This window comes from Eupeodes corollae, chromosome 3 (genome assembly GCF_945859685.1).
Source record: "Eupeodes corollae chromosome 3, idEupCoro1.1, whole genome shotgun sequence".
In the NCBI taxonomy this organism is placed as follows: domain Eukaryota; kingdom Metazoa; phylum Arthropoda; class Insecta; order Diptera; family Syrphidae; genus Eupeodes; species Eupeodes corollae.
The window spans coordinates 85564484-85590657 of record NC_079149.1 but is presented as its reverse complement, the minus strand read 5'-3'; the positions used below and the strand labels follow the sequence as shown (position 1 = coordinate 85590657).

General features: G+C 34.7%; 1 protein-coding gene and 1 long non-coding RNA gene across 2 annotated transcripts in view; one reads left to right on the top strand and one right to left on the bottom strand.

Moving 5' to 3' along the window:
* LOC129948776 (protein abrupt) overlaps nucleotides 1–26174 on the top strand; it is a 150192-nt gene that overhangs the window by 87152 nt on the left and 36866 nt on the right. The window contains 4 exon segments of the mRNA XM_056059789.1: nucleotides 597–1829; nucleotides 5355–5667; nucleotides 5794–6135; nucleotides 6214–6445. Of these exon segments, the coding sequence (XP_055915764.1) occupies nucleotides 1384–1829; nucleotides 5355–5667; nucleotides 5794–6135; nucleotides 6214–6445 (1333 nt within the window). The 5' untranslated portion in view covers nucleotides 597–1383.
* Nucleotides 18955–26058, bottom strand: LOC129948777 (uncharacterized). Its single transcript, XR_008781959.1, has 3 exons — nucleotides 24979–26058; nucleotides 20906–21004; nucleotides 18955–19743 (listed from the first exon to the last, which is right to left on the bottom strand). It is a non-coding gene; the product is annotated as an uncharacterized LOC129948777 (long non-coding RNA).

The following is a 26174-nucleotide window of genomic DNA, read 5'->3' as shown; positions in this document are numbered from 1 at the left end:
TTGTGTTTTCTGCAATCATCATGGTAGGTATATAATGGACAAAAACTTAGTTTTATATACCCTGAAGCTTTTTAAGATCAATTATGATGGCAAAAGTTTGATTGATTGTAATAATTTTATATTTGAATTTAGTGTAAACTCTTGGAGAGGGGAAAGAATTACATATACCATTCTATGAGTGCAAAAACCTTTTCGCAAACCCAGAAGCATAGGGAGTATGAATCACAAGTTTTATTGAACTTATGAACATATATGGTTGATTCATCGAAATCAATCAATTGTGAATCATTTGTATTTTTCTTAAATTATTTCAATTATCCGGAAAAAAAAGTAAAATAAAAGATTCTGTTTAACAAATTTTCTCATCAAACTTCAGACAAATAAAATGTTTTGAAGTTTTCCAAAGTCTGTTATATTCGTTTTTTGAGAAAACAGTGATGGTTTTAATGTATTCTCATTATTCTCCTAAATTAATCATCATCGAAAACATCAAACTTTATAATCTCTATAAATCTAACTACACAAATTCTAATTAAAACTTAAAAAACTAAAGGCTTTTAATAATAATTCTTTTTTTTTTCTTCTGTTTTTTATAGATTCCGTCCAGTCTGGCAAAATCGCTAACACAATTTTATTTCGGCCAGTAAAACAACAAATTAAAAAAAAAAACAAAAACTGTATAAATAAATAAGAATTAAAAAAGAAAATACTATCCAGTTGCGAAGAGATGACGCAAACGGCAAGAAAATGGACAACAATAAAATGTCATCATTAAAATCTAAACAAATCCCACTCTGGATATAGTGTCGCCATACCCCGCATATAATTTCCCAAACGCCATAACCAGCAACATCCTCTTTATTTTTTGCTCCCCCCGATTCCCTTTCCCCTTTGCACCATAAAGAAAGCAAACATAATGATGAATTCATAAAAAGAAAAGGAATAACAAGACAAAGAAGACAAGCTAGACAAGAATAAGAAACCAAGGATATACATTTTCCATCAATTTAAGTTGTGAATTTTCTTTTGTTTCGGAAGCGGAAGGACGAGCTAAAAAGAAAAACGCGGTTTGATTATTTCAAAATCTTTAATAGAAAACAAAAATACATTTTCCAATCTATCTAAAATAAAAAGGAATAATATACAAAACTAATTCACACTTTTCTTCTTAAAAAAAAAAAAGAATTAACAAAAAGACAGCAACTGAAATTAAGAAGAAAAGCTATTTTATATGCGCGAGAAAGACACAAATCAAAAAGAAACTTAAAATCCTATCTCGTCAAAGAAGCATCATCAGAATAAGGGCAAAAAGCAATCGTGTGGACGGACGGAACGAAAATAAGAAAAAGGAAATAAAATACAAAATAAAACAATTCAACCTAAATGACTGAATCAACACAACTGCAAACGACAGAAAACAATAACACAGGGGTGGCAAAAATGGAACCACCACCACCCATTTCCACATCGCCATCACCATCAAGTCATAACAATAATAACAATGACCAGCAACAACAGCAAATTCAGCAGCAGCAGCAGAACAACAACAATCAGCATCCTTTCCACAGCCAACAACAACAACAACAGCATTATGCCCTTAAATGGAACGATTTCCAGTCATCAATGTTATCATCATTTCGTCACCTGAGAGATGAAGAGGATTTTGTGGATGTGACATTGGCATGTGATCAGAGATCATTTACCGCGCATAAAGTTGTCTTGAGTGCGTGTAGTCCATATTTTAGGAAATTGTTAAAAGCCAATCCATGTGAGCATCCTATTGTTATATTGCGTGATATCCGTTGTGAGGATGTTGAAAACTTGTTAAGGTAAGTGTTTTTATGTTTTTCTACTTTATATGTATGTTTTATAAGTTATTTTATATATTTTTTTTCGTAACGTCAATGCTTTTGAGAAATAGAGAAAAATATTTGATGAATATTTAGATTAAGGATATTGAATAGTTTATGCCTTATCAAACAACGGAGAGTTTCATATTTTCAAGTTAATAAAATTAATTCTAAGCAATACTGAACATAATTATAAAACAAACAGTAGCTCGTAGAAACTCAGGGTCTAGATCTTACAGCTTTCAACTATTCAACATGACATTCATAGGCTCATCATAAGTGCATGTGTTAGTTTTTAGTAAGAAAATAATACAATTATATCCTGACTCAACCTTCATCACTAAAACTCGACAAGAAGTCCTAGACATAACTCTTGTCTCAGATACTATGCACCATATGATTTTGGACTGGAAGGTATCCAAGGAACACTCGTTCTCTGATCATACATATATCTCGTTGAATGTCAATATGGATGAAACCCCGAGTCCATTGACTTTTTCGAAATTATCGAAAAACTGATCGGGCTTCATACAGGAACTCATTACAAAGTTTACTAAAACCTTGTCCTTCCTCTAATGCTAAAAAACTTGACAACAAAGTCAATGACCTCACCTCAGCTATGAACAGATTGCTTGTCCACTTATACACATAAGAGGAAAGAGGAAACCACAATGGTGAGCCTCAGAGCTTAACTCGCTCAGGAAAGAATGCCGGAAACTTTTCATACGAGCCAAACCTCAAGACTAGCCTCTCACTGGGACTCTTATAAAGAATCCCTAAGAATTTCCAAGAAGGCACTAAGGAAATCTAAGCGATCTTCTTGGCGATGCTTCGGTGGCCCAATAGAAGAAATTTCTGAAGCTTCTAGGTTAAGGGGAAATTTTTTCAACTAATCCAGCGATGCCAAACTGCTTGAAAAATGCAGACGACTACTGGACAAATTCAAGTAATGAATCGCTGAACTTACTATTGGATACGTATATTTTCCTGGTAGTTCTCTTACCGAAACTTGCAAGAGTTCTATACGTTCAAGTCCCAATACAACATATCCAAAAGGTCTGATCTCAAGGGACAAGCTACAATGGGCTCTCAACAGCTTCAAACCTTTTTAAACCTGCAGGACCATATGGAATAATACCAGCCGAGCTACAAAAGGCTTCTGACATAATTGCACCAATCCTTGAGCAATTTTTACCAACTGTCTTTACCTGGTCCATGTTCCCTCGGCATGGAGAGAAGTTACAGTTGTTTTTATACCTAAAGCAGGTAAATGCTCCCAAGTCAATCCTAACGATCTACGACCTATAAGTCTATCATCATTCCTTCTTAAGACCTTGGAAAGATTGATTGATATCCATTTAAGGGCAAGTATTGATACAAGACTTCTGCCTTCGTCTCAATATGCCTACCGTAAAGGTAAATCGGTGGAAACAGCGTTACACACTTTAGTACCCACCGTCGAATATTCCCTCGATCATAAAGAGTTCACTATGGTTGCTTTCTTGATATCGAAGGTGCCTTTAACAACGTGGACACATCTGCACTAACATCTCTAAATGTAGATAGTTCGCTTCGGGAGTTAATTAATTTAAAGCTTACTAGCAGCATAATTAACTCAAAACTGGGCAAGTCTTTTGGCAGACGATGGTGTTCTATTCCCTCTCCTCTGGAACCTAGTGGTGAATTAAATCCTCAATAGTCTGGAGGCGGAGGGCTTCAGAATGATAGCCTATGCGGACGACGTTACTATAGCAGTGTCAGAAAAGCATCTAAACACCTTCAAAGAACTTTTACATAATGCCTTGGGCAGACTAATACTTTGGGCTGATCGGTGTGGACTGGGTGTTAACCCACACAAAAGCGATTTAGTTTTATTTTCGAGGAGATACAAAATTCCGATATTAAAGGATTCCAATTAAAATTCTCAGACGAGGCTAAATACCTGGGTCCACTGACGTCATAGGTCGATATGTGTTGTTTGTCTGCTTTAAAATATTTTATATGAATCAATTTTCCAAAAATAAGCACCTCCAGTTTTTAAAAGCGAACTTGGACAAAGATACACAAGCTTTCTTATACGAGTACGAATCCCTTTCATTATATGCATCAGAAGCAGCTTCTTCTTCACTTTTATCATTCGTAATGATAACATCTTCGGTCAAATTCTCGTTCCATCCCTCATTCGTCTGAACATTATTGTCGCATGCAGCATACTCCAAGTAGTCCACTTGATTGCAGCCGGTTTTTGAGAGGATCCATTTTTTTAAATAAATCAATGGAATGTCATCTTCTGAGGTAAATTCTTCAACTTAGGTGGTTGAAATACATAAAGACTCAGATTTTCGGAAACAGTTTTTAACAGTTCCTTGAGAAAACACATTCCAGGCAGCAGAAGCCCAATTAATGACACCTAGCACATTAATTCTACTCGTAGATACAAATTCTCCAACATTACCAACGTGGTCCATTTTAGCAATCAGTTGGTTTAAGTTCTGTTCCCAATTATAAACAAAACTTTAAAATTTTGTATGAAGCCTTAGTCTAAGGTTTGACAAATGGACTTCGTGTTTGCTGGGAAAAATATCAACGTGCTGTTACTCAAAGAAAGATGAGGATGTGAAATTGCATTGTTTAAAAACACCAAAACTTTACTCTGTTCTTTTCTCATTTTTGAGTTGAAGCTGTTCAACCATTATGTCATTATAGAAGTTGTCATTTAAGCTCGTTTATTAGAAAACCATTTTACCTGTAGATTCGACTTCGGTATGTTTTTAAAGTAGCGTGGGTTTGCGGATTGCCCAATCACAACCAATGGTTCCACTTCAACGAGCATGTACACCCTATGTAGCATCGTTAAACTTTCTTCTGAAAATTTTGCCCTTGAAAAGGACTCGATTCTTATGTGAAATGTCTTCACAGGGAGAGTTTTAAAAAACTAGGCCGTCTCATCAACATTGAAAATGTAATTTGATCCAATTCGGCTAGTCCACTCTGCGACGGTCTGAGGATTCACATCGGCAGATTTTCCGGATATGGCTTTATACGAAATGAATTGCCTCTTTAAAAAGCGTCGTTAGTAGCCAGATGCTGCCTTAAAAGTTAAGAAATTGATCTTCATTCGGCCCAAAAATAAGAAAATGTTTTTCACGAGCTTCGACAAGCGATTTATATGTCAATGTTTCGACCTTCTTATCCTGGAGAAAAAAAAACTCAAAAAAATCCTAGAAGCTAACCATCACACTGAATATTTTCGGCTTAAAGAAAAATTAAAAAAGTATTCCTAACTTAAGGTTCTATACCTCAACAAAAAGCACTCGTAATTATATTTTTTTAATCGAATTAATTTATCATAGTTTCTTCAAATCGTCCAAAATTACATTTACTATCTCTAACGTGATATACAAAAAATATTCAAGTTTGCATCTCAACTCTTTCGTTTTAAAAATAAAAAAATGCAGATAACTTATAAAATTATTTAAAATTTGTTTTAATTTTTTATTTTAGTTTTATGTATAATGGCGAAGTGAATGTCAGTCATGAACAACTAACTGACTTCCTTAAGACAGCACATTTACTACAAGTTCGTGGACTTGCCGACGTCAATGGATCATCTTCAAAATTATCCGCTATAACAAGTACGAAAGTAAGCCTTGGCAATAATAATAATATCAACAATGTAAACAGCACCAACAACAACAACAGTACAGCAACACCATCATCAACAGTTGTTGCAGCCCTTACATCAAGTTTAAGTTCAAGTTCAACACCCGCAGTACAAGAACTAAAAGCCTCGCCGTCACCTGTAAGACAAATCAAAGTAAAGTAGACAGTGCCAATTGATAGCAAAATTGAATTGTCAGCTTTTTTGTATTGAATAATTTTATTAATTCGTTGAAATATTTTTCAATTTGTTCTTTTCTTTTAATAATGTTAAATAAAATAGTCAACCCATCACTGGGATCTATCAGATGATAATCGAACGAGTCATTTAACACCACCACCACAAAAACGTATTAAGAGTGCAGATCTTTTCCGAGCCCAACATGGAATCAGTCCTGAGCGTCTTCTGATTGAGAGAGAATTTCCAGTAAGCAGCAGCGGTGGCATTGGCAGCAACAGTAACAGTGGTCAACATCCTCTTACACGTGAACGTAACCGTGATCGTGATCATAGTCGTGAAACATCACATGATCGCGATCGCGACCGTGATCGTAGCTTAGAATTAAGAGATTCCTTGTTAAGTCAGGCATTGGAGAGTGGTCAACAAATAAACAGTGGAAATCAGGTTCGAAACACGAAAAAATAACGCTTAAACATTGAACGAATATTTAAATAAAACAAATTTATACAATATTTATTTTAGAAACATCCTGATTTAGTATCACTACATGCGCAAAGTGCCGGTGAAGAATCCAATAGCAGCGACACAGAACCATCAGATCGTGGTGATGGCCAAATGGATGGAACAATGGACAGTATGAATGGTTCGTTGGACAATCAGAGATCTCATTCGTTCCCAAGTGCATTCTTAGGACTTCAAGGTATTCCAGGGCTCTTACCTGGTCCATCAGGAATACATGGTGGTAATGATTTTGGTGAGTACTTACCTAAACATAAAATTACATTAAATACATTTTTTTTATTTTCAACACAAATGCATAAAAGAGTGAATAATGAATAATAAATACATTATTTATTTAATATATTATATATTTGCCTCTTGTTAATTATCAAAAACAATTTTAATTTAATTTTTTTATTTGTTTTTAAGTGAAAATTTTATGGCATCCTTTTTCTTACTTATACTCTATAGAACTCTTAAGTAAAATTAGTTTTATTGAAAATGGAGGGTAAAGAATTCAAGAATTATAAACTTTAAATTCTACCTTCACTAAGGCAAATAGAAACTTAAGAGTTATTGTTCCCTGAAAGACTTATATAAATGTATTTATATTAAAACTCTCATGATCATGAAATAATAACTTAATTTATTATTATTCTTTAGTTAATGGGTTTTTGTAAGTTTTAACATGCAGATAATCCAAAAATACCCTGAATACGAATATTGAAATGAATTCATTACAATTTTGTGTATTCCTATTTTATAACACAAAAGTATACGAAAAACATTAATTCCCATGCCCACCATTTAGAATACTACACTTAATTGAGACCTTTCTTATTCTCTCAATCATAATAGTTAAACAAAACTCTCTTCCGTTAAACTCGCATCTAGGGTGCTATAAAAATGTTCCATATAGATTTCGATGGTCTTCAAAAATATATCGAAAAACACATTTACCAACAATAATGAATAATAACCGAATATGATTTCCAACTATAATTCCACCCCATGTATAGAGGTATAGAGCATAATACTCCCACCGACGACGAGGACGACGACGTCCTCCGTTCCTTTTGCGCTGCCCACCGACCTCTCCGCTCAGCCATCCAAAAGTGAAAGTGAAATAACCATAAAATCTTATAGTCACAAGGATATTGCAAACACTTCGATCCCCATTTACAGAGTACTTTTGGCCCCTCCTTGCTGCTACATGAGAGTATATCCATATATAGGAACATAGGAACAACACATTCAGTTCACATATCCTTGTAGATTTTTTCGGAATATTTTTATTTCTGTTGAAAGTACTACGTGCTCTAAATAGTATCATATCGATGAAAACGAAAAAAATAATATCTAATAAAAAAATGGAATAATATCCTTATCCATGATGGTCATTGCTGAAAGGATATTATACTACATACCTACATATTATGTAGAATATGCTATACATAGTATATACATCGCTTTCCTATCAAACCACTTATGTATTAGTAATATCAACGATATATTGCATTAAAATGATAATATCACATCGTTTAAGTGCGATCAACTTTTTGACCATCATAACAATCCTCCCTCCATCTAAACCCATATCCTGGCATATCCTTTTTGTATATGCGAATGGGCGAACGGTCTTTACATTTCGTTTTGTTTTATTTTTTGTAAGACGTTATCCTTTTTTTCAATATTGTGTAATAATAGCATTTTATATGTTTTAATATTCTATACACATACGTCATTTTGAATTAAATGTGATATTCTTATACAAACACACAAACTTTGTATAGATAGATATAGAAATGTATATTAAAGCATGCGTGGTGTTTAATAGTAGAAACTACAGCAAAAACCAGCTTAACTAAAAAGAAGAAATAAGCGTATTGGATAGAAATGGCTAAAGCAGCAATATGAGATGGAAACGAAAAACACACATTGGGGGTGGATTTCTTCGGTTAGGAGGACACAAATCGAATTTAATATCATAAACATTCAATAAGGAAACGACATAAAAGTTATAAGTCGAAAGAAGGAATATGAAATCCTAGTACCACCGATATCCTTATACCCCTAGATGGTACATATATTTAGCAGTGTGTAGTACAGTCCTTATGCTATACCCCAAATAATTGGAAACTCTGCAAGGCACATATTCGAGAGTAAAGGTTTTTATATGGGAGTTAAGTTAAGATTGAAATGAACAACAACAAAACCAGCAAAAGCAGTGACAGCAGCAACCAGCCAACAAAAAATTAAACGTCTTGAAGAATAAGAATAAAATAGGCATCAAATTTTAGATATGGTCATCAAAAAATATGGAATGGTATGAAATGATTCGGCAATGTGTTTGGGAAAATTGACAAAACAACACGTTAGGATTTCATTTTGTAAGTACGTATTTTTTGTTTTCAGATTTCCAACAAAAAATAGGTTAGTTAGAATTTTGATTTACTAACTTTTGCTTATTATTTAAAATATTGATATACGAGTATGATGGAGTCAAGCTCTATGCATTCATAATTTAAGACTAAGAAGAGAATGGCACAATTAATCAAGATAACAATAATGATTCCGACACTTTTTTTTTAAGGACATGATAGAAAGTGGCAGTCTGCTATAAGAAAGTTCAGCCATTTTTATAGCACATTTCGCTCGTGGACCATAAACGACCGACTAAATACTCTAACAATCGGTAAAATAGTGAAAAATAGAGTGTAAGCGTTACTGATCTCTTAAGGCCTGTACATCAGCGTAATTCACGATCAATCTACAATATTACTGCTGCTCCGAAGTACAAGTATCGCTGATGATCGGAATTTATTCATTTCCATTCTTAGCAATCAAACGTTTCGTTAACTTTTATTTATTCCGGATATTGGAGATCATGAACAATTATGGCTGCTTTTTTGCTTTTAAAGTTTCCTAGTTGCTTGTGATTTTGGTAACGACGTCAATTGTCCCAGATCATGAAATCGTAGTGCTACGCTTAAGATCGCGTTCATTTGAAAAATTCTCAAATTTTGAACACATTAAAAACAAAACGTACCAAAAAGTTACTTAAAGAGAACTCAAAAGAATAGCAGGTTGCGAAGCTTCCTGAGGCGAAACTTTAATTAACTTCCCATAGAAAGTTATTGTAAACGGTCTGATTTGTGGAATTGAAAATTTTGAAATTTCTCGACGTTTTAAGCTTTCTAGAATATAAATCTAAATTTTTTAGAGAGATGTCCGTGTGCGTGTTGATGCCTTCGTAGTACCATTTTTAATCGTCCATATTTCAAGAACCAGTAGAGAAATCGACTTCTATATTTTTATTTTTATTCTATATTTAGTTTTATGCAGATTATAACACAGAAAGATGCAGAAAGTGCTTTTAAAGAATTGATCTCTTTCACTTAAAAAAACGTGAACATTTTGGTTGACCCAAAATATCTTACGAACAAATAACGTAAGCGACTTAAATTCAATTTCATATTTCGTAAACTAATTTCTAGAAGTTGGTAAAATTGATTTTCGACTCAAATTTCTTTTCAAAAATTAACAATTGGCTTTAAAATAATATTATTTTATGATTTTTTTTAAACTTTAATTGAATTTCTATAAAAATCCAACAGTCAGTATTTTATAAATATTAAAACTACATATGATTGATATGATTGACTGATTCTCGATATCACGTAAATAAATTATGGTATTATCCATGTTTTTTTTGGCATTCTATAAATAGTATAGTAGAAAATTCCCAAGAAAACGCATCGGTAGTAGCCAGATTTTTGTATTTAAAAATTGTTACAACTGAAAGAAGATCTGTCAGAATAATAATTAAAAACAAAAATTGAAAAAGTTTTGTGAAAATCAAAAGTTTTAATAAATTTAGCAAAAAAAACTAATAAAATGGACAATTTTCAAGAAGAAATAGTAAGAAAACCTCTGGAAATTGAGATTTTATAAAAATAGTTCATTTAACAGTTGAAGCTTTGACATAAAATAAAAACTTCAAGAAGGGGGTCTGTTCGTAGACTACTGCATTAACAAGTGGTATTGAAGCGAGCTTGATACTTGTCTGTCTTTATATAACTGAATCGAGTTGAAATGAGCTTGATTTAAATCGATTCTGGTCGGGGATCGAAGTCGATTCAAAAATTGTGAAGAAAAACGTGTGTGGAGGAGTTGGTTTTACGGATAATGCATTATAGTCTGTTTATTTGCAGGTGTGTGTACAAAAAAAATAGTTTTTTTTTTTAAATCAAACCATTGGTGACGCAAATTTGATCAATGGTGACGCCGGTCTCAACCGGGTTTTTCAAATGAAGATTTTTCGAAAAGTGTTACTAATATTTCGCGTTTTTTTTTTAAATATATGTTCCTTGACAATAAAACAGAAGCTCATTTATTACAATACATAAATTCAAATTGAACAAAAAACAATAACGGAGAAGAAAGTGTATTCTTATAAGTTGCTAAACTATTCAGTTCTTTATCGTTCAACACGAATCAAACTATCTCACTTGCACTTCATAAGAAACATCGAAACACCATTTGCATTTTAGAAAGTTCTGTCAAACTTAATCATTTTTAAATCTTCTTGTGCGGTGGAAACTCCTAAAAGCTTTATTTAATCTAAACTGAGATAAACCTTTAGTAAAAACATAGCAAAACTTAATTATCTTTTCTATTATTGCAAAATAAGTTAGTCCATTTTCATTAACAAAACTAAATAATATCAACAGTAACAGATTGTTTTTTTTCGCGAATGGAAAACACATGATTTCAAATGCACAACTACTCAACGAACACAGCCATCGAGATACAAATGCAATATCAATATCGTACCAACATTTAAGAACGAAATCACATAAGATCCATTCGGGACTCGTATAAATGTCAAAAACCCATCCCTAGTAAGATTTTGCTCTAACTTGTATCGCTAGTATTCATACTAAGGATATTGTTTTTGTTATTCGTGTGAAATCCTACTATACTATTGATAGATTTTCCAACAAAACACGGGTATTGACTTCAAAATGATTTATTCTGTGCCAAATTTTGTTGCTATCGTACGAGTAAGATAATGGTTTTCGAAAAATCAAATCTGTGTTTTTTGCTATAAGAAATAAATACTTTCAAAAAATGCCCCTAAAATTGATAAAAATGGATTTACGACTAAAAAATCCCAGGAAAAAAAAACAGATATTGAAATCAAACTTATTTAATCATATGAAAAATATTGTTGCTAACTTTAAGTAATTTTAATTAGAAAAATTCAAATGATAAAAGATAAAGATATTGACTTTAAACGTTATTAGTAATATTTTGTTTTATAAAAATGGACCTACAGGAACTAACAGATTCGGGTTAATACTCGTCTTCAATTTGTGTGTACTACTATTTGCTGGCACACCCCTCTTTCATTTAGTCCTGTACAATATTTTGGCTAAAATATAAATAACTTTATTTCAAGTATGTCTAAAAAAGTTGGCGAAAACGAAGTTCCTAATGCCGTACCTAAGTTTAGAAGAAAGATTATGGCTTTTGGCACTTTAAAACTGTCTTTTAATAATATACACCTTGCCAATCAAATTATTGACTTATTATTTGATATACGCATAAATGTGTCATGTAAGGTTATACAGAAGAAAAAAAGCCAAGAACACGCTAAGAAAACAGACAAATAAATAAATATAGGAAGAAGTCCTTGTATTTATCGTTTATGCCATCAAAATGAACAACCATTTCATTGCGAGTACAAAAATTGGAAAATATTCTTCCCCTAAAGGCCTAACAAAAAGAATATGTTCTCATGATAATCTGACCGATAGCAAACATAAACATGTTAAAAAAAAAGTCCGCATGTCCTTTTCGGCCGTTTTCCAAAAAAATAAAGAAAGTAAAAATAGCAATGGCATTTGATTTTTAAACAAACATTAAGATTTTTTTTTTGTTTTGCATTTTCGTTAGTTGAATACAAACAAAATTTAATGACAAAATATACCTTTTCTTTCAATTTTGACAATTTCAATATTTATTTTACATTTTCAGTTTTCTATAATATGAAGTGGATGTACATATGAAGGTATACATCGTGTATACATCCATTTTATTTTATTATAAGTCACCCGAAGATATTTTTCTAGGTCAAGACGGACATTGTAGAGAAAATGAAATATAGATAGATGGAAAAGAAGGATACAGGCCACGAGGCCGGTTGTTTTCTATGTACATAGTCACATGTGTGCCAAAAATTCAAATTTTATTTGCTAAGCAGAGTGGACCGGACAGGACACACAAGTGTAACCTACTTTACAATAGTATACCAATAAGGGTGGTTTTTCTTTTTTTTGTATCTGGGCAAATAGCTTTATTTTCTTTTGAAAGAGTAAATGTTTTCTTATATTGAATGTTGTTGTTGTTGATTTAAATTTCAATATGACATTTCGCCTTTAAGGGTGCGTATGAAGATAATGGTATAGAGATGGTGTGTTTATTAAAATTTGAATCATAAACATTTTTGATTTAATGAAAAAGATGTTGGTTGATCAACTTATGTATTTCTTTTTCTGTGCAGCTTAAACTTTTGCAACGTTGACTTACATCCTTTGCATCAAACAAGCTCAAAAAGTTAATTGCTGTCTTCAGTGTCTCTCCTTTTTATTTTATTTTTAATTTAATATCAGTGTTTTCGGTGAAACGATGCTCTTGGAATGCAGAATGCATCGGCTTTTAATCCTAGGACTTATTCCTGGGACTAACTACAAAATGTTACAAAACAATACTAGTCAAATTTTATTCTTTCGTTAACTAAGTAAACGTCTAACAGACATTTTTTTTAATAACATTTTTCAGTTAGCCCTAAAATAGAATAGTAAAACCTTAGCAAGGATTGTAAGCCATGAATGACTTTTTTCTTGCTATTTTTGGATGAAAAAAAATCCAGTAACGGTTTTCGACTAAAAGTCACGTTAACAAAAATAGATCTTAAAAGCAAGCTTATTTTACCATATGGAAAATATTGTTGGTAATTTTAAGTTATTTTTTTTAGAAAAATTCAACTTTTAATGCTCAGAAGTTAATTCTTTTCTTTATTTTACATACAATAGCGAAGAATACCTCAAAAGAATGAAAATTGACTGTCCTTTTCGACTAGTTAAAAGTTTGAGCAACATCCAAGAATTTAGAAGAGTAAATTTGCTTTTTCCACAACATTCTTAATTTGTTGTGGTTGGCTATTGTGGAATTTTTATTTCTTAATCTAAAATGATGTTAATAATAATTATATTATAAATAAATAGATGATAAATGTACTTACTTACTTACTTAAGGTGGCGCTACAGTCCTGTGTGAACTATAGGGCCTCACCCAACAAACTTCTCCATCTAGCTCGGTCCCTAGCTAGATGTCTCCAGTTTCGCGCTCCAAGTTGGGTGAGGTCACCTTCCACTTGTGCGCGCCACCTGATCCCTTCCTCTACTGCGCTGTCCTGTGGGTGCGGATTCGAAGACTTTCCGGGCCGGAGCATTGGTTTCCATGCGCTCTACGTGACCCAGCTATCAAAAGTCGTTGGACTTTTACTCTTCTTGCTAAGTCTACGTCGCTGTACAGCCCGTACAGTTCATCGTTTTATCTTCTCCTCCACTCCCCTTCGATGCATACGGGACCGTAGATCAAACGAAGAACTTTTCTCTCGAAGCGACCCAAGGTGCTTTCATCCGCTTTTGTCATGGTCCATGCTTCTGCACCGTATAGCAGGACGGGGATGATAAGGGTCTTATATAGCAACACTTTGGTCCCTCGAGAGAGGACTTTACCACTCAATTGCTTTCTTAGTCCAAAGAAACAGCGGTTAGTAAGAATTATTCTGCGTTTGATCTCAGCGCTGGTGTTGTTTTCTGCGTTTACAGCGGAGCCTAGGTAGACGAAGTCCTTGACTACCTCAAAGTTACGTCTGTCGATGGTGACGTTTTGACCAAGACGTCGGTGTTGTATGTCCTTTGCTGACTACAGCATGTACTTTGTTTTGACCTCATTAACCGTTTCACCCATTTTTGCCGCCTTTGCCTCAATACTCACAAAAGCCCCATTGACATCACGCTGAGTTCTTCCGATTATGTCAATGTCATCAGCATATGCCAGTAATTGGACAGACTTTTGAAAGACTATTCTTTCAAGCACGATGTTAAAAAAATCCCATGACAGCGCATCACCTTGTCTAAAACCTTTTTTGACATCAAAAGGTACTGTTAAGTTGTTTCCAACCTTTATGGAGCAGCGTGAATTCTCCATGGTCATCCTGCACAAACGGACGAGTTTGGCAGGGATGCCAAAACTAGACATGGCTCTATACAGCTCGTCCCTGTAGATGCTGTCATATGCGGCCTTGAAATCGATGAAAAGATGGTGGGTGTCGATTTGGTGCTCTTGAGTTTTTTCCAGGATCTGCCGTAATGTGAATATTTGATCAACTGTGGACTTTCCTGGTCTAAAACCACACTGATAAGGACCTATCAGGTTGTTGACGATGGGCTTTACGCGATGTTAGGTAGACTGATTCCTCTATAGTTGGTGCAGTTAAGAGGGTCTCCTTTTTCAGGATCGGGCAAACAATACTAAGGTTCCATTAATCGGGCATGTTTTCTTCCGACCATATCTTACAGATAAGTTGGTGCATGCTCCTTTAAAGAGCTCGGCATTCAAGCCATCTGCTCCAGCGGCTTTATTAGACTTCGACTTAGATATGGCAATCTTTACTTCGTCTAAGTCGGGAGGACGGGATTGTTGGCTTTCGTCGTCTATATTGAATGGATCATCCTGCCTGACAGCGGAATTCAGTTCTTCGTCGCCGTTATACAGTCTGCAGAAGTGGTCCTTCCATATCCTCAGCATTGACTGCGGTTCCACTATAATGTTTCCACTTTCGTCTTTGCAGCCTTCGGTTCTAGGTTAATGTACCTGTGAATTTCGTTTCACCCGTTCATAAAACTTTCGAACCTCATTCCTGCTTTTATACCTCTCAACATCTTCGACCGCACGCTTCTCATGCCCCCTCTTTTTCCTTCTGAGAAGTCGGCGTTCCTCTCGCCTCTTCTGCTCATAGAGCTCACGAGCAGCTCTTGTCCTTTTATGCAGCGCCGCTTTGCGTGCCTCTTGTTTGGGTGCATTTGCCTGCCGACATTCCTCATCAAACCAGGGGTTCCTTGTTGGTGGCTGTTTGAAACCCAGCACTTCAGAGGCGGCTTCTCTGATTGCATCTTGGCAATGTTGCCACTGGTTTTCGCAACAGATGATAGATGTATTGAATTTAAAAGTCGTTTGAAATAATTATTAGACATTCAGCAAAAAAAAAATTAAGACGAAACTTCAACTCTAGTTTTTAATAATAGAACATTTTAATCCATGGCCTAAATCTTATTCCATAAGTAAGTAACAGTGAATTTAACTTGGGCTTTAAAAGTTTAAACAAATGAGTTTAGATTTCTTGAGTTTAAGGTTAAGAACGGTTTATCCATCGATTAAGAAGTAAGACTTATGCCTGCATTCAATTTTTGGTCTCTGCAGGAGATTTTCTATACGTCATCTTGGTATGTACATATATATACAAAATACATGCATATATGTACATAATATATGTATAGGCGTATATTACTGTTTGAAGTCCATGAGTGAAAGTATTATACAAACATTTATTTATTTTTTTTTTTTGATAAAAGGGACAATATACAATTTATTCACACCATCACCCCCTCCTCCTAACCCTCCTCTATACGTATATCTGTCCCACTTTTCTGACATTTTCAAATTCGAAATACCAATTTCAAACTAAAAAACAAGACAAAAAAAACAACCTTACAGTCCCCATCTTATACTCACACCACGCACTTTTTATTGGATGCCGGAAAAAGTATGTGATCTAAAGTCCTTTTTTCCGGCACTTAGATATGTGGAAAAGTTACCTATACCACTCAGATATATCGTCATTGATGGGTACATCGACCGAACCTCCTCCTACCCCCCCCCCCCCTTCCCGAATATCTCGACACACACGCACAATTCGCAACAAAAATATAAAAAATATAAACCAAAAGAAGAGATCCAACGCAAAATAAGAAAACAAATTCAAATGTATAAAGAAAAAAAAAAGAAGAAATGTTATAAAGGACATTCTCTTCGCATTAGAAACAGCTTGGCAATGGGAAAAAAAAGTTTTATCCCTTTTTCTTGCAGTAGTTGTTGTAGTTGTTGTTTTTGTTTTTTTCGTTTATATTGTTAGTGGAGAACTCTTGTCTGCGTTTATTACATGTTGGAATGAAATGTGATGGCTAGCTCCTAGTCCTATAGTCCTCGCCCTCAATCCTTATCCTCTACTGTGCTGCCGATGCCAATGCCAATGCCCATGCTGAAGAAGTGAGTAGGGATCCTATCAGAACCTGATGGGTCTAGTATATATGGTAGGTGGAATAAAAATAAGGAACCACGCAATCTATTTGTTATCTATCACATCCGTCTTACTCAGGACGATAGTCAAACTGGTATTTCGTTTGGAAGTCATAGTATAGTTGGTATAGTTGGTTTGGTTGTTGGAGTTGGGTGGGTGGGATATGTGGGTGGTGTTTGGATTATATTCTCGTGTATTACTCTGTGTGTATTTAGGACGAGTTGTAAAAACGTGCGTGCAGACCGGAAAATAGATGGATCTACAGATATAGATTAATAGCATTTTAGGTAAGTTTGGAGAAAACGTTTCTTTCTTCTTTTTTTTTTCTTTTCTTAGCTTTTTGCAAGGACACGATAACATATAGTGGATATATATACATACATATAAGTTGATGGGCAGCAGGTGTATAGATATAGGAGATAGAAAGAGGAGCGGTGCTAGATGATGGTTGCGAGAAACATCACCGGACGTCACTCTACACTTGCTTAAAGAGCAAGGTGTTTTTCTTGTGATGTGTATGATGGTGGATAATGTTAAATGTACGCCATTTACTCACTCAGTAAAGAAATTGTATATTGTTGTATCTTTATATATGTACGGGTATAGACTTCCTTTTACACACCCCTATATTGGTTCCATAAAAGTTAATATTCTATTTCGAATTTGATATCCTTTTTCCATTCGATTTCATATGAGGTTTTTTTTTTGAGAGCTCCCACATATGTGTGTAGGTATGTATGTCTTGCAACTAAACTTCTCTTGTAGGTTAAGGTACACGTGAACTTTCCAACGCGAGTACTTTTGTCTTTAAAGAAGCAGCACAGGGATATTGATGATGGACTGTTTTGGAAGGGTTTATTTAAAATTATGCTTCTTAATTTTCTTTTTTTTCATAGAAAAACATGGAAACCTCTTTAAGGGGTTGGCTTTTTATTACTTCTAGTAAACATAGATACTTACTTATGTCCATATCATGAAACTAGATGTAATATTTGTTTATATGTTTCAAACTAAGTGTAAGGATATTAAATCTAAATAAAAATGGAACACATTAATTTACTTTACGTTCTTTCTATAATTTTATATGGTCGAATAGTTATATATTATATTATTATATACTAGCCGTCCCAGTTGGACATATCTATGACAGAATGATTTATGAAGAATTTAAGAGACAGAATTTAACGCAAATTGACATACTTTAAAAGTCGTTGGACTTTTATTCTTTCAATCAGGTTGGTGTCGCTCTATCTTCTCCTCCACTCTCTATGGTTTTGGTATCAAAAAGCACCTGAAGTATTTTGCTCTCGAAAAATGCTATGGATCTTTCTTTGACAGGATCCAGGCCTCTACGCCATAAATGAGAACCGGGAAGATGAGTGTCTTATAGATGGTGATTTTAGATGCTTGAGAAAGGACCGTACTACTCGATTGATTTTTAAGTCCAAAGAAGCAGCGGTTTACAGAATTATTCTTCGTTTGATTACAGCTCTGGTGTCGTTTTATAAATAATAGCTCTGCCTGTAGAAGAAGTCCCTAACTAACTCAAAGTTATAGCAGTCTATCACCCCGATTCTGCTATTCACGTGAATCGTATATTCGATTCCCTTTCACACTGCCTTTGCAATCTGCTATCCATCGGGTGAACTACATTATCCTAAACCAATTTGACATTCACGTAAACAGCTTTTCAGGTTACAATCTTGAGAATGTTGGATACATTGTTTTGATTTATAAAAAAATTAAGTTTAATAAATCCAATTGTTTAATCCGTGTAATTTGTATTCCAATTGTAAACAAAGGAAAAAGAAAATCCTCAAACAGAAAACTTTGGAGAAATGTTAGAAAGTAAAAACAACTCAGCCACGTCTTTCATTGGTGGTCCTAGGAGGTGGAGTCTGTCTCTTAGGCTATTGCAAAATTCTCGGATGTCTTCGGGTTGTCGTTTTGCATTATTTTTTGCAATATCTGTATTTTATCTCATTACAGAAATAATTGTTCCAAATTGTTCCTTGTGTGTCGTTCTTCCCCTAAAAATGTTAATAATCTTTTATTTACACACAAAATATGCTAAATTAAACAATAAATTATTTTTTACTTACATTTTCCTAAAAACAATTAACAAACCAGACATCTAATGAAAAATCCGCTACATTTCTTATGCGGATCTGAATTGTTTAGAATGAAAGCTTTCACGTAAATAGAAGAATACAGCTCAGTATTACCGACATTACCGACATACACAGATTCACTTCGAATGAATAGCAGAATAGTGATTAGTGAATTCAAGAAAAATTCCCCCCAGAATAGGGCTGCATGATATCGTTTTGTCCAAGACGTTGTCGTTCAATGTCCTTCGAATCCTGTATTTCTTTTCAAACTTGAAATTTTATCAAATATTTTGATAAATTAATAGTGTAACGAAATTACTTTGAATGAAAGTAATCAGTAATTGCTACACGACCGAACCAAATGGCAATTTAAATTCTATGGATTTTCCCATTTTAGACGTAACCTTTAGTACCCGTGGCGTGATGGTTAGTGCGTTGGACTGTCATGCAATAGGTCTTGGGTACAATCCCTGCCTGTGCCACCTTACTTTAAAAAAAAAAAACAAGTTTTCGCGGGTACTGCCTCTTGCTAGGAATTGACAAATCCTTCAAGAGTAATTCTTGTCATGAAAAGTGCTTTCTCAAATTAACCGTTCGGATTCGGCATATAAACTGTAGGTCCCTTCTATCTCTGACAACATTACTCGCACACAGGAATGGTTGAGAGTTGTAAGTCACTAGGACCTGGTTCTTCATGGACTGTTGCGCCACCTAATTTATTTATTTATTGTGGTTTTATAGAATTTCACTTTTATAATTTTGTAATTGGAATTTCGGAGCTAAAGATAGTCCTTTATAAAATTCCATCAGTAGACCGTTAAGCTGAATATCTCCAACCACATTATAAGATTTAAAAACAAAATAATTGTTTATATAATTTTGTGAAACAATATCGAAGGAAATTGTGTTGGGAATAAGCTTCCACAGGCATTTTTGAAGCTACATCGAAGTGTTACCCGGATTTAGTTAGTCCTTTCTTATTATTTCTAAAAGGACATGACATTCTTGCTAAAATGAAAATAAACACATATTTTTTGCTCTATCAAAATCAATGAAATATAATTTTTATATTGTAAATTTTGACTGCAATAAACATTGTTATACAAAAAGGATACCAAGAAAACAAAATCCAATACACATGCATACAAACTACTCGTATAGGTAAACTTGCTCCATTTCAGTGCATTGTTTCTTGTTTTTTTTTTTTCTTTTTCCTCATCATCCCTTCTTCTCTCTAGAAAGCATCTCTCTTACTTACAATATCACATAAAACTACACCAAAAGGCTTAAGTAAAGCCCTCATCTAACCAAAAAAGCCTGACGACACCTTTTCTCTGTCACTTGCGGTCATGTGTAAAACGAACATTTTAGGTTATAAATCTATTCCTTGTATCTATGAATATATACATATAAAAATGTATATATATGTATGTGTGTAGTACATCCTTTTGTCATAGACTTTATAGGTCGTTTACAAAATAAAGGTAGATATAAAAGAATGCTATATTCATGTATATCTTTTTTGATTGTTTTCCCATTACTCCTTAAATTTACATGTAAAACATTTTATATACAATTATACATACAACCACAACTAAAACATTTTATGCAATAGATGGCGTTAGGTAAGTACACGTCGTCGTCGTACAACTAACAGCAGCAACAACAAAAAATTACTAAAAGGATAACTTTTACCGCATTTCTCATTATTTGCTTCTTTCTGTAGGTACACATACATACATACTCCTGTATGATGTCCTGTTTTTGGGTAGTGAACCTTCTAGAGAAATTATACTCTTCTCTTGAGCTTTCTATTCCTTTCCATTAAGCGTCTTTTGTATCACATATTGCTTAATACTGTACCTTCACGTACATTTTTTGGGAATCTCCCAAACCCAATCCTTGGGATTATTTTCAATATATCGCTCTATACTATATCCAGATGTATAAAAGAAAAAGCATCTCTTTGCCTGATCCTATACTATAATTTGAATTTCCATTTATACTATTTGTGTACTAACTCTTAAAACTTTCCCTATCCATACGACAACCATTATTTGTATACAAATATACAAATCACACACATAAACACAAATAATTCGTATTGAATATCAAAAAGTTTTTGGAAACTATCATGGCCTCTCCAGTTCTTGTATATACTCGTACATACTTATCCATCTCTAGCTCCTGCATTCCAAAACCTTGCGAAAAATGGTTTACTTAGAAGGATGTGTGTGATGATAGAGAAGAAGTCCTTTTGGTCCAATTTCTATAGAAAAGACAAAAAATATATATATAGTATAAATATATATATGTATGAAGGTACATAAAACAAAAGCAAAACTAATAATTTGAATTGTGCGTTCTGTTATTCCATCAGAATGACATCGTGAAAGGGATTTCAAGGATATACGTATCAGTAGATATATCCCTGCATACATAATAAATTGTATAACTTGCAGATATATAGAAAGACAACTATACCTTTATTCAAAAAGGCACAGGCACAAACTCAAACGAGAATAAGGACGAGGAAGAAGAAGTAGAGTTTGAGATATCCTGATGCCCAACCTTATAACTAACCCCCTTCTTGCCGCACATAAAAAGGACTTATTCTTCAATGCTATCCGCATAGTTATCCCTTTTAATGGATGAGTTATTGCCGTACATACGTAAGTAGGTGTAATGTATAAATTTATTTCGATTCCTCGCCCTTCTATTGCTATTCACACAAACCACCTACCATCTACCATCCACCCCCCCCCCATACTACCATTTCATAATATACACTCACCCAAATCAGAATTGAGTATCTTATTGCTGCTTCTATATCCCCCCTTCCCTCCCCTAAAACTTGTTGTGAGTTATATTAAAAGGGGTCATCTAAATGACACTCGTGGGTGGCAGCAGATATTTCGAATTCAGCACAAAAGGACTTCGAATTGCTGGTGTAGCAGCCCACATGGACAGGACAGCGCCAATATTTAAAGTTTGTACTTTAACTCGTGCATTGGAAATTCTGTGTCCTCCCTTTTTATTTTTTTTTAAGCAATCTCTTTCTCCTTTTGTCCTGTCCGATATATACCTAGATCAAGTCCTTACACATAAAGTATAATATTATAAAAGGACATGCGATGTTTCGGACGACGACGCCGCCGATGTGTGTATAGAGTTAAGGTGTGTTCTCACCCTCATGCTCCATTCACAACAAAATATTGATGCTAAATGCCAAATAGCCCACACTACTCTTGATTCCTTAGTATGGAATATATCAAATCCGCGGGGGCTTTTGGCGACGACCGACGCGGGGACGATGACAAACGGACTTTGGAGAAATGGCCGTAGCGGCGGCGGCGATGGGTGGTATTCGCATAATACGAACCATCAAACCAAAGAGTCATCACGCCACGCCGCGTCGCGCCGCTCTACACCAAAACAATAACCGAAGGAAATTATATTGTTTGGTAAAGTGTCGGCTCGGCCTATTTGCTATACTATTGCTGTCAATAGCCTTAATTCTATGCCCTTCTTTGTGTTGTTGTTGTTGATGTTGGTCTTTACAATTTATGGCATAAATATTTCTGTATTTCGGTCTCTTCGCTTGTTAACGAACCCGAAAACGAAACGACCCGTCTGTCTACTGTTGGTTGGTGGATTTATTCGATATACCATTGGAACATCGAGGTCCTACTCTCGGTCATAATCGTCGCAGGACATATCATCACATCGAATAAAAGAGCGGGACAGAAAGAGAGACATAGCACTAGAATATATATTCTCAAAGCAAAAACGATTTGCCATAATGTATTTTACTGGGTGCTTCGTATAATGACCAAGGATAATATTTCAATATTTTTTGGTCATTCTCCGGTGTGTATAGTCATAAATTACGAAATGAAATTTTATTCCTATTTTACTTATTTCTAGTCCCAAGTATCAATATCCTCCCGACCTCTTTCACCCAATTTTTATCTACCTACATGCAAAACTATACTCGTTTATTTCTTTAGTTTCGTGGAGGGTGTGGAATGGGGTACTTACATAAGTTGTTATATTATATATCCTGTATTTTGCCACCAAATTTTCGATTTATTACGTATTGGCGTATATTGGCGTGGTGGTGTTTGATTGAGAGTTTTTGTGAAGCCCATCTTGTAGTGTTTCCTTTTTTCTTAGGTTGATTGGAGGAATGAAGGGGCAGTGAGAAGGGAAGTTCTTTTGGGTGAAAGTGTATGGAATATTTATATTGAAGGTTATGGGTCAAATGTTGCATAAAAAAGAGGTGTGATAGGGAAATTACATCATTACAAAGACGAATTGCGTTTTACCGGAAAATGGACTCACAATACTTACATATATAAACACATATATCTATGTACGTGTAGACCAACTATAAAATTAAGGATTTATAAGTATTCAAAACTTCTTTCATGTCCAAACTATAAACCATAAAATAAGTTTTCACAACGAACAGAATCAATTGAAAATCATTTAGTTACCTAATTCTTTACAAACAAATAAACTTTATTTTTCAATTTTTAATAAATTGTTTTAGTTTTAATCTCTAAAAATAAAATACGCACACTTTTTTAATTTGCATATGTATTTTAGGTAGTCAACTTAGTTTACTTCATATACTTTTCAAAGCAAAGTCCAATTATTCTAGATTTTTTTAACCTCCGCAACATAAGGCCTTACATAATCCAATTTAATTTATCCAATTTTCATAGATACATACATAAATATATATCTATATAAAAGATACTTGTATGCATTCATCAAATGTTAAAAGCAACTAATTTAAAACTTCCAATTTCAAATACCTAATATTAGTTAGGTACCTCTACCTACTTATATGTTTACATATTCTAAAGAACGTATCTTTCAATCCTTATATTCATGACAGCACACAGTATACACAAACCTTTCAGTTCCCAAAACCATCCTAATCGACCATTGCTATTGTCGTCATCAAAAACGAACCTCCCGAACGACCCCAAACTCTTTAAGCACATACGATACCATACCCCCAAAACACTCGAAACTTATTATAATACAAAACTCGTTTGATGGTCTCGTATTGCGATTCTCAATTGCACACATATACATTAGAAAATATACACGATACCACCCCCTCTGATGTACCAACCAACCTACCTATACAACATACAGGACATTAGTTTTGAAAATAGTACTACTGTGCAAAAGATATCCTTCTAAATAACCTTCACATAAATCCATTACGTATACGGACCATCCGTATTGATTTATTGCTTTTCACTGTTTTATCCCAGCCACCTTCGTTGTTCGCTTTGCTCCTCTCCGCTCCCATCCGCTCGTCCTTTCCCTTCTCTCTTCTCGGACGACCCAAAAACTGACAGCCTCCACTCAACTAATGCTTACTTATACCCTTACCGGCCGGCCCAATGCCACCCCACTTAAGGACCGTACTCCTTCCATCATCGTCGTACTTAAACGTGTATTGAGAGTATAGTTTTGTTCTTTGTTTTGTTTCGTTACGAGTAAGTTGTGTGTGTAGAAACTCTATCTAAGCCTTTTCCTATATTCACCACCATAAAGTCCAATACACAAAACCAAAACAACAACAACACCAAAGGGGAAAAAAATCTAATAAAACAAAACGAAAACTTTTATAACCCAAACCCCAACATACCTATTGTGCCCCCAACTCTTGGAACACTTTCAATTCAAAGTTTTGGCAAGTAACCAACTTCAACCACAGTACACACATTTTCTCTGCCTACCTTAAATTTTTCCCTCTACCCTTGAATCCTACTATTTCTACTTTCTACTTCCTACTTCTACATCAGTACACACACACAAACATAATAAATGATTCTTATACAAATGCAGAAATATCTAACAAAAAAAAAAAGAAGAAGAATTGGGTAGATGGTCACCCCATGAGGCGCTTGAACCCCCATCCTAGCCCCCCCCACCCCACACACACAACACCACACCATCCATCTTTAGAACGAAACTTTTAAACAGAGAAATAGATCTTCTATTTATTTTTGCACCCTCTCATTCAGAGCAAGTACTTGCCTCATGCTTCATTCCTTATGCCTCATGGCTCATGTCCTTCTGCACAACACACATACACAGTTATAAACATGGGCCGAAAAATCCACCTTTTTATATTCAAACTATAACGAAACATCTACGCACACACATGCTATCCTTTTTTGGTGTTTTGATATACGATGAGAATTTCACTCTTACCCCGACCTTCCGGCGGCATGGTATGGTGAGAGGACGGGTGGTCGGCCGCCATCGCACATGTCCTTCAAAGTTCCTACATCCCGTTTTAGGTTTTCGCAAACCAAACTTCAGCTTCCCGCCTTTACACTCGCCTCTCGGACCTCACCAAACCCAACAACTAAATTCTCGAACCCTCTTCAAAGGATAGTATAGTGAAAATGTTTAGTGTACTGATGGTTAAATCGGAAAATGCCTACGACTAGCCATAGGGCCAATAACTCTCTCTAGCATTACACAACTTACGGAATAGAATGTGTTCTGCGTGCGAAAGGAGACAAAAAAAAAGGACGAAAGGATGTGTGTATTATGTGGGTGCTTGTACGGCAAGTGAAAATTGATGGATGAGTTATGGCCTGGTCCCGCATAAGAAGGGGGTTATAAGAATACACAAAAACTTTCTTCGTACTCCTCTCACCCTCTCTGCTACTCTCGTGTCTTATGCGAACAACATGACGAAGTAAAATAAGTATCCTTGCAAGGATTCGTATTCGTATTCGTACATATCTCAAAAGAAAATCCCAAAACTTTTTTTGAAGAATAATAATATGTCCAAGTCCATATGTAATTGTGCTCAACGGACATTACAATCATGAAGAAGAACAAGCTAAAGAAGAAGAAAAGAAAGTTGTGGCGTTTTGGGGGTATAGAAAGGGTAGGAAATGGGGTATACTACGAGTATATGTATGTAGGAGTGAACAGTGCCGGCACATTAAATCAACTTATAGTGTCCTAACCCAACACTAATGGACCATCCACCCGGTACCAGAGTTAGGATATGGTTCGAGATGACATGATGCTTTGAAAGTGTGCGTTTATATGGGTTTTGCTCCTTGTATGCGGATGGGATAAGAAACCTGGTAGACGCCTGACCGGTTTGGGGATGTGCTATCTGTCTTTCTATTGAATCATTTGAAATTTATTCTCTATCTGAAATGTTGTACGAGTGTATGTAAAGTTGAAGATAGTGCATGTTTCAATTACAGTCGCGGACGCTTTTATGAAGCAGGTGTTTGATTTAATTTATATAATTTTCTAATTCGTTTGACGAAAATACAGTCCTTAACACTTAAGTTCAATTTGGTAGAAACACAGGTCACAGTGAGTGCCGAAATTCTAGCTAAACAGATCTTTTTGAAGCTTATAATGTTTAACTGAAA